Source organism: Drepanopeziza brunnea (genome assembly GCF_022702325.1).
Source record: "Drepanopeziza brunnea f. sp. 'multigermtubi' strain 214-2 chromosome Unknown ctg5, whole genome shotgun sequence".
NCBI lineage: Eukaryota > Fungi > Ascomycota > Leotiomycetes > Helotiales > Drepanopezizaceae > Drepanopeziza > Drepanopeziza brunnea.
Genome location: NW_027094068.1, coordinates 2,103,113 through 2,111,840, shown reverse-complemented (window position 1 = coordinate 2,111,840; position 8,728 = coordinate 2,103,113). Strand labels below are relative to the sequence as shown.

At 54.1% G+C, this 8,728-nt stretch overlaps 2 protein-coding genes across 2 annotated transcripts; both read right to left on the bottom strand.

Moving 5' to 3' along the window:
- Positions 1-305: 305 nt before the first annotated feature.
- On the bottom strand, positions 306-1,087 carry L3040_003917 (uncharacterized protein; the record flags this gene model as incomplete). Its single annotated transcript, XM_007294904.1, has 2 exons — positions 306-373; positions 436-1,087. The coding sequence occupies 2 exons, from the start codon at positions 1,085-1,087 to the stop codon at positions 306-308; spliced, it is 720 nt and encodes a 239-aa protein (XP_007294966.1).
- A 3,087-nt stretch (positions 1,088-4,174) lies between these two features.
- Positions 4,175-7,532, bottom strand: L3040_003916 (uncharacterized protein; the record flags this gene model as incomplete). Its single annotated transcript, XM_066156600.1, has 8 exons — positions 4,175-4,554; positions 4,603-5,158; positions 5,208-5,486; positions 5,539-6,881; positions 6,933-7,122; positions 7,202-7,290; positions 7,359-7,388; positions 7,478-7,532. 8 exons carry the CDS (start codon positions 7,530-7,532, stop codon positions 4,175-4,177), a joined length of 2,922 nt encoding a protein of 973 aa, XP_066012178.1.
- Between the last annotated feature and the right edge of the window lie 1,196 nt (positions 7,533-8,728).

Genomic DNA, 8,728 nt, shown 5'->3' with positions numbered 1-8,728 from the left:
TTACACTAGTTGGCGTTGCACTATCTACCAGAGTATGTCGATGTCTCTCCAGAATCCAACACCACAGAACGAAAAACGGGCTTTCTCAAAGATTCAAATCCTCAAGCAGCGCGGTGATTCCCGGAGAATACGTGGTCTTGGCTTGAAATTGAAGGCTTCGGAACAGGTCCGGACAACGGACAAAAGTAGAAATGGAAGCTGCATCCACACATCGTGGCGCTGAGAGAAGGCTAGCCCCTCGGTACATTGTATATACCTTGACGGGCACATCCCTTCACTACCCGAACCACCTGTGGGATGTTGCCTCAAGCATTCTTCAACCTCAGAGTCTTGCTTCTCTGCCTCAGCATGTACGAATACAGGTAGTAGGAGCCTATACACGTTCAGTTTCCACGGCCGGACGTGCGAACCCCGCCAGGAGAGCCCTCTTCTCACCTGGGAGGTACAGCCCCAGCAGCTCTCCGTACATGATCCCCGTCACCCACTTGGAGGCTGGCTCCCCGATGGCGCGCCAGACCAGCCACATCTCGGCGGCGATGCCGACGGGGTAGATGCCGACGAAGGCGCTGTATCTCAGCCAGACGAGGAAGCCGGGACGCCGGCCCGAGAGCATCAGCGCGAAGTACCCGTAGCGGATCACCTCGCCCGACGACCACATGACGAGCATGACGGTATAGGCCGGCGAGAGGGCGACGGCGGGGAACGGCGCGACGATGGTCCACAGCACGAGATTCTTGGCGACGGTCTGGATGAAGGTTGGGATCAGAGGGGCGCGTACTAGTCCTTCGTGGGTGGAGAGAGGCGTTAGTGAGGGCGGTTTCCGGGCCTTTGACATCGAGACGAGAATCATTGCGAGGATCAGTAAAGGGGGAGGAGGGGGGTTTTTCAACGGACCGGTGGCAGAATGCACAACTTCAAGAAGGGCTGCCGTCTGTATCCATAGTGCAAAGTTGCCAATTGTGTCGTAGGTCTTGTCGTGAGAGGACAGTGGCCCAAGCGCGACGATGCGGAGGAAGAGCGTGAGCCATAGAGCGGCGAAGATGCCGTTGTAAAGGATCAGGTACAGCGTTTTGACAGCGAGAGCCATGGCGTCTGTGAGGTTCTGGATTGGACTGGCCAAAAATGCCAACAGTTAGTAGGTAGCCGCTTGACGTCGAGGCGCAAATCCAGGGGTACGAAAATGTTTTCTCCTTAAGCGAGGACCTCGGTTTGCAGGGTTGAAGATGCAGACGAGGGACCTTTGATGAACATCAGGGGCAAACGAGTTGAATCCAGTTAGACGACAGAGCGGTGGGGGACAAGCCAGTTGTATTATTCTGTGTGAACCCCCTCGTTCCTCCCCCCTGAATCGGAGACGTCCGCGCGAATCAATCACGTTCATAAGGGAGAGAGCTGAAGGTGCATAGGAGGCAGCTCGTACAGGTCAAGTCCCGACTTTGAAGGATAGCAGCAAACAACAGCCCGAAGGCAACCCCAGACCAGACTGGTCTACATACATGTCGCGCGAGGAAATCAATTGCGGAGTGTTGTTCAAAGTCAGGTGATATGCGGTGATATCAATCTATATCATCTCACTACAGTAGCACACAACGCCTCTCCACATGAAATATAACTCGTGACTTCAGAGGAATGAGGCAATCTCTTCTATCTATCATACCTGGGGACAGCGATGCTCACTGCGCTGATCTCTTCAAAGCCTCGTCCGTACTGTCTCGCGGGATAGAATTACCCCATTGAATCAGGCGCAGGAAAAGGATGTGGGTGCACATGTACAGGTCAAATCGGAAGATCGCACGACTACACACACGCCTATAGACTCCTACCTCTCCCCGTGGGAATCCGATCGAAATCTCTAATATCTGTCCCTTGGACGAACCTCGTCCCCTCCCGCGTCTCCGCACGCAGCGGCTTGAACAGCACATGCCGCGGGGTCCACTGATCACGAAATCAGGACATCACTCTGCACCGATAGTGGAAAGTGGAGAGATATACTTCCTGAATTACACCAGTCTCTCGTGGAAACGAAGAAAGCTAAGCGAGGCGTGCCGTGACGTGACGTTTGGGTCTCTTCAAATACAAATGGAGCAACTGCCACTCCCAAGACTGATCCCAACAGCAGTCATACTGTAAAACTCATGATTGTCGCAATCACAGCTATTTCTTGTTTGAACGGGCATCCTGCCGAGTGCGGTTCGCCGAATGCTGGCCAAGCCAAGCGACCCCTCCGCAAAGCGTTCTGGACAGAAATCTACTACTCCGTACTGGCACCTCAGGAGACGCGTGAATCGAGCGGCAGTTCAAGTCACAATCGAGCAGCTGAACCAATCCCAACCAACACTGCTTCCAACAGTCGCTGCTCCGTGTTGGGCGGGCAGCTACGTAGCTGCCTCGGTCCTAGTTAATACGTCCGTCCCTCTCCGCAGCCACCCACTCCGCGACGCAGAAGAAGGAAGCCCTCTGATTTTCCCACCCGCCAGAGAGTCCAACCCCGGCGAGCTTTCCTCTCCCGACCTCCACGACGCACCTATCAGGCGTGCGGTGCCTGGGCTGGGGAAGGGGAACCGACCACCAGGCCGGCGGTCTGAGACGGCGAAGAGCCCCCGACTCCCACCCAGGCTGAGGGAAAATACCTACCTATCGGGTCCCGGTAACGGCCGTTTGCAAAGAAGGCCGATCCTACCCTCGGATGGCCGAGGGCGAGGAGAGAAGAAATCACATCGGATGATCGACGTGGCGAGACCGAGACCGAGACCGAGACCGAGCCCGGAGGAGTTGTCGCGGCGTGCTGAGTGACAGTTGGGGCGAGACGTGGCAGGTCCGCAAGCTGTTGTTACGAGCACCGCCGAAATAGCCTGGGCCGGGAAGAGCGGGCAGGTGACCGGGCGACGGTCAGTGTTGTATACATGCTACTCTCTCTCTCTCTCTCTCCCTCTCTCTCTCTGACCGTCATCTCAGCTCTACCAAACCTTACCGCTAGTTTTATCCAGTACAATAAATAGTCCAGGTCAAGGAGGAGACTCAACTCGCCCGTCCGTAGCTGATCACCAAGTTGACATGCCCCCCCCCCCCCCACCTCTGAATCCTGGCTCGAGATACCTGGAGCCAGCAGATATCCGGACCCATGAAAAGGTACAGCCAAGCTGAAATCCTCTCCCAAGCGGGGTAATAGATGGGAGTTGAAAGAGTTTTTGATTGAGATAGGTGAGCGAAGCTCGGCTAAAAACACCTAGCGCCAGTACAAAATCGCGCTTCATCCGAGTGCATATTTTTGCTATATCGTCAGAAGTCTTTGATTGATCCCCCCCCCCCCCCCCAAATATGTCCGTAGTCCTGGGAGCAGATTGTCCAGGGCTGACTCGTATGATTGATGGTGCATGTCTCGTGCTCTGTCCCATATCGGACCATATATATGAAGCCACAAGATTGTACGGAGATATCAGTGCGTGTATTCAGCGGCAGCCAAACAAGGCCTTCTCGTCTGTGTCCAAGCCAGATATCCCCAAAAGCGCAGCTTCGTTTACACATCTGTCCCATCTTCGCCCCCCCCAAAATGTTTCCAAGTACGTCCCTTTCAGATCCCACCCTGCCCGTCATATTTTCCTATCCATCCCTCCGGAGGAGACATTCCAGAGACTCCCCCCATACTCATGAAGCACGCCGCGATCCATGTATTAGGTACGTTCCTCGACCCAAAAGCCGCGCGGCAGAAAACCCAAACAGGCACAAAACGACAAGATGATGAAGGAGTAACAGCCGGCTCTCCCTTCTCCTCGTCCCAAAGCCAGATCCCATGGCTAGTTCCCAAATATTACGTGTCGTATAATGAGTGCTCATACAATGGAGTATCGCTTCATCGTATAGCCACTTTTGCGACATCTCATAGCAGTTTCACCCATACAAGCCCAATAACCCAACCATCGTAGCAAGCCCATAGCCCCCAAAATATTAGATACTGAACACCCGAGAAACAACACCCAACCAACAACACCCTGTAAGACATGCAGTGAAGTTATGCAGACCAGAGAAAAAAATGGATGATTAGTTTTCAGTTTTGGAAATCCCACCCTATCCGTCTTGCCGACGCCTGACATGCAGAAACTTGCTTGGCGGTACCTGAGTAGAGAGAGAGAGAGAGAGAGAGAGAGAGAGAGAGAGAGAGAGAGAGAGAGAGAGGTTACAGTTCGTTGATGACGACTTCGGGAGAAGGCAGCCCCTCAAGCTGGATAGGACCATCTAGCTTGACCGGCGGACCTGTTCCCTCGGTGGAGTCATCAACGGTGCTGACGTTGGTGCTGACGTTGGTGCTCTGGGGACTGTTTTGTCCGTTGGTGAGCATCGGAGTTGCAGCGATGGAGTTAATGTCGATGGGCAGTGGCTGGGTGGTCGGAGAGATCGACGCAGGGAGGTAGGGTTGACGAGGAGGAGTGTAGATAAGCTTCTCAAGAGCTGCAATTTGCTTGCCGGAGGTATACTTCTTGAGTTGAGTGAGTTGGGGCTTCATTGCATTTACAAAGCCATCGCGCTCTGCACCGTTGAGTTGACCAATGATTCTCTCTGCGGAACGTTAGCACGGGACAGATAGTGAGGTAGGAGGGAACGTACGAATCACGTAATTGCCGTACGGGTCTTTGATCATGAGCTGCAAGGGACTGATACCGTTACTGTGTACATGGTTGACGGTATTCACGATTGCTCGCCTCTGCTCGTGTGTACCGAACTCGATGCATTTTTCAACCACGTTCGAGGCGAACTTGTGCTTAGAAAGTTCCAGCAGCTGAGAAGTGACAATCCGGATAACTTTGGCTTGGTCTTCTGGTTGGCCGTGCTCGATGACATGTTGGGTGACATAGTTCCCGTACTGGTCTGTGATGAGCATAGCTGTGCATTGATGAAGCTCTTCCAGGATGCCGACTTGCTCATGCGGTTTGCAATACTCCAGAATTCGTTGAATCACTCGGCAGCCGTACGGGTGAACAGCGAGCGTGTGTACCTGGCCCCTGAAGGCTTCGATAATGAATCGGACGTGCTCGGTTGGGACGCGCTCGATGGCCTTCTGGACAACATGGTTGCCATTCTGGTCCTTGACGCACTTGAGAACATCCGCTCGAAGTTCCTGGGCAAGCTCGGCTTGCTGATCGGCAAGGACATGTTCCAAAGCCTCTCTCGCATTAGCCAAAGACTCCACAGCGCAGACTGCGGAAACATACCTTTTGCACGACTCTGCATCCGTACATTTGCAAAGATAGCTCCAGGACATGGTTCTTCATCTGTTCGGCAAGTACCCGCTTCTGGACCTGGTTACCATGTTCAAATAACTTCTGTATCACATAATTCCCAAAGACGTCCGTCATGAGCTGAAGAGCATTAGGCTGGATCTCCCGAAAAAGTTGTTCCTTCTCGTCGCTGTTGGCCGTCTCGAGTCTGTTTTGGATGAACCGGGAGCCATGCTGGTCGCCACTGAATTCTACAACGTGGTTATAGATGTCCTAAGACGAGTCAGTAGGTGTTCGTTCATCTTCGGAGTCCGTGTCCACTTACTCGGAGTTCGTACTTCTTGTTGGCCTTCGAATTCGACCGAAACTCTTCTAGCAGCACGCTTCTCACACCTGCACCAATATCCTGATCTTTAGCTGGGCAAGTTGGGATTGCCGGGCCTGAAGGATAGGCTGACATTGGCAACGGGTACCCATACGGAACATTCGTAGGTCTGTAGCTTGGTGTGAAGCCGTCATAGGGATTCCCGAGGAAATGGCCATATTGGGCATTGTACATGTAGTGGGCGTATGCGTGTGCTTGCTGCTGGATGTGGATATCCTGAAGCTTCCTGCTCAATTCAGCAGGGCCTTGCGGCGCACGAGCGCCCCGTGAGTTTGGTCGGTAGACCTGATCTTGTCCTGAAGGCGGGGTCCCGGCCGCAGAGTAGTATTTGGGACTACTCAAACCTCGACGATGCTCGCTCCCGGCTGATAAAACAGATCCCTTCTCTGTGAAGCGGCCGCCCTTATTAACGAAGAACGTCGCTTGTTCAGCGAATGGCTGTGCCGAGTAAGTGTCATAGCTGATTGACAGCTTAGTTCCATGTCCGTCACTCCACGGGGGCGAGCCTTGGGTAAACGAGTGATTTTGCGGGAGAGTGGGGTTATTCGGAGGGTAAGCGTTGCCGTTGTTGACCTGCGATGCATAACCTTCCGCCTCTCGGATCACCGAAAACCCAGCAAATTTCTCACTCAAATCTGCTTCACTCTGAGCAAGCTCATACCTCAGGCCATTGGATTGCGAGTTGTAGGAGCCAACGGGTCCAGAAGTCGAAGGACGCTGCGAATGGATGGAACTTTTGGGAGTGTGATGGACAGTGGAACCAAACGGGAGGTTGCCGCTCGCGTATGAGACGCTAGCGCCGTTGTGACCGGATTCCACAGTCCTTAAAGGTGGTATGCTGGAATCTCTAGAAACGCTACCGACTGCAAGGTATCTGGAGGGGATCTCGTCATCGTATACATCGTTGCCGTACTGGTAGGAGTTCTCCTTGTCGTCGTTGTAGGAGAACGACGGCTTCGGCTTATGTACAAAATTGAAACTTCCGGATGAAGGATTCAAACTGCTCTTCGTCTGCGATCTGAAACTTGGTCCTTGGCCAATGGGTGGTCGCGATTGTTGGTACGGGTTGTGAATCTCGTGGGGAGCCTGAGTCGGAACGTTGGGGATGCTGTTCCGGGTGTGGGAAGGGGATGTGCTTCCACTGTTGGACTGCATCGTTGGTGAGGTTGTGTCCGGGTGGTGATTCCACGGCCCATTTGTACGCACATCCCAGGGATCGGCTTCAGATTGTTCCGCGAGGGCCTTGGAGCCACTGAGAGCGTCTGAGAAGCCATCATTGCCCGCTGTTCTGTCATCAGTGACCGCTAGAGCCTTATCGCCCACTGCCCACCTACCCGTGGATCTGGAAGTGTCCTTCTTGGTGTGCGCGTATCCACTACCGATGGGATTACTGCTCCAGATGCCCCCAGAGGGCTGCCAAGCAGCACCATTTCCGAACTTTTGTCCGAGGGTAGACGATTGGGAGGATTCGCTACTGTGTCTGCCGGGGGCGGCGCCGAATTCTGGGAAGCGTGTTGGCCGTGACTGTCTCGCGGAATCAGCAAGCTGCATCTAAGGAAGAATCCGTAGGGCGGGAAGGGGGGAGGGGGGCTTTGAAGCTCACAGCAGTCGTCATGGCGCCTGTAGGTCTGTTGGTAGTTACCGAAGACATCAGGGAAGCCGCGTGAAAGGTTCGGTATGCCTGCGAAGGGCCTGTAGTGAAGGGGATTCGAATTATGTCCGACGAGGGCGCGGGTGAAGGAGAAACGATTCTGTGCTACTTATTTTGACAGAATTTAGATCTATGAGAACTAGAGCGGGTTTGAGAGATGTCAGCACGTATCTAGTAAGGCTGATGATGTTGCCAGGCCGGGGGACCAGCTGAACTTTCTGCACTCACGAGGTTGACGAGGTATGTAACGGGAGGGTCGACTATGCGGTAGGGGAAGGCTCATTTACAGAAAATGTGGAAGAAAAGGGTGACTTCAAGAAGTGGCCGGCATCGAGGAAGGGAGAGCGAGGTAGATGAAGGGTTTAAGTTAGGTAGGGCAAGAGAAGAGAAAAGGTCGCACACGACACCCCTTCGTTTGTCAAATGCTACTGGGGGTGGTGGTGGTGGTGGGGGGGGGGGGGGGGGGGGGGGGAGGGTTGGGTTGGGTTGGATAGGCGCGTTTTGCTGATGTGTAGGCACCCGGGGTAGCCAGACACCAAAAAAGATGTCTCGTTGGTCGTGTTGGTTTGAGGGAGGACTGTCCCCTTTTTGGCCTTTTTGGGAGGAGTGAGTCGTCGGAAAAACGCGTCTGAGGGACGCAAAGGCGATGAGGCCAGGAATGGTTATGGAATGGAAGTTTTGCGGGTCGCTGAATTCCCCAAGAAATGATCGTAGTACAGCTCCGCAGAAGGGACAGCAGATCCCTGACGGGGGGGGAGAGGGAGGGCGGGGGGAAGGGGATGGGGGGGGGGAGGTATAGGGCGTGATCGTGAGCTGCCGGGCAGTATCTTGGTCTGGTCGGTTGGGGGAGATGGAGCTGGATGGAGATGGCGATGGCGATGGCGATGGCGATAGTGATGAAGATGGAGAATGTCTCTCTTACGGGCAGTCAAGTAGAGCAAGGAAGGCTTGGACGTCTTGGTCGATTTCGACAAGGGCACGGAGACTTTCAGGGGCTGCGAGAGCGGGTTGGTGGGCCGGGCTCAGGCTGGTGGGGGGGCGAGCCAGAGCTGCGACAAGCACTGATGTGGCTGAACGAGGCCAGTAAGAAAAACATGCAAGGTAAGACAAGGTAAGGCAAGGCAAGGCGAGGCAAGGACAAGGCAAGACAAGACAAGGCATGACAAGGCAAGGCAAAGACAAGGCAAGGAGAATTCTACTCTACACCAAAGTCGAAGTCGAAGTCGAAGTCGAAGTCGAAGTCGAAGTTGAAGATGGAGACAGAGATGTTGACGTTGACACGGCAATGGGGGAAAACCTGACAAGGCCGATCGAAGTAAATAATGGGAAACGAAAACATCCTCCCTCCGCCGATCGATCTCGGGTCTGAACGTGCCTACCGGCCTCCGACTTCCCGACCTACTACTACTACCTACTACTACCTACTACTACTACTACGTACCTACTCACGAGCCGCCTCTTCTCTCCGTACGGGTACGG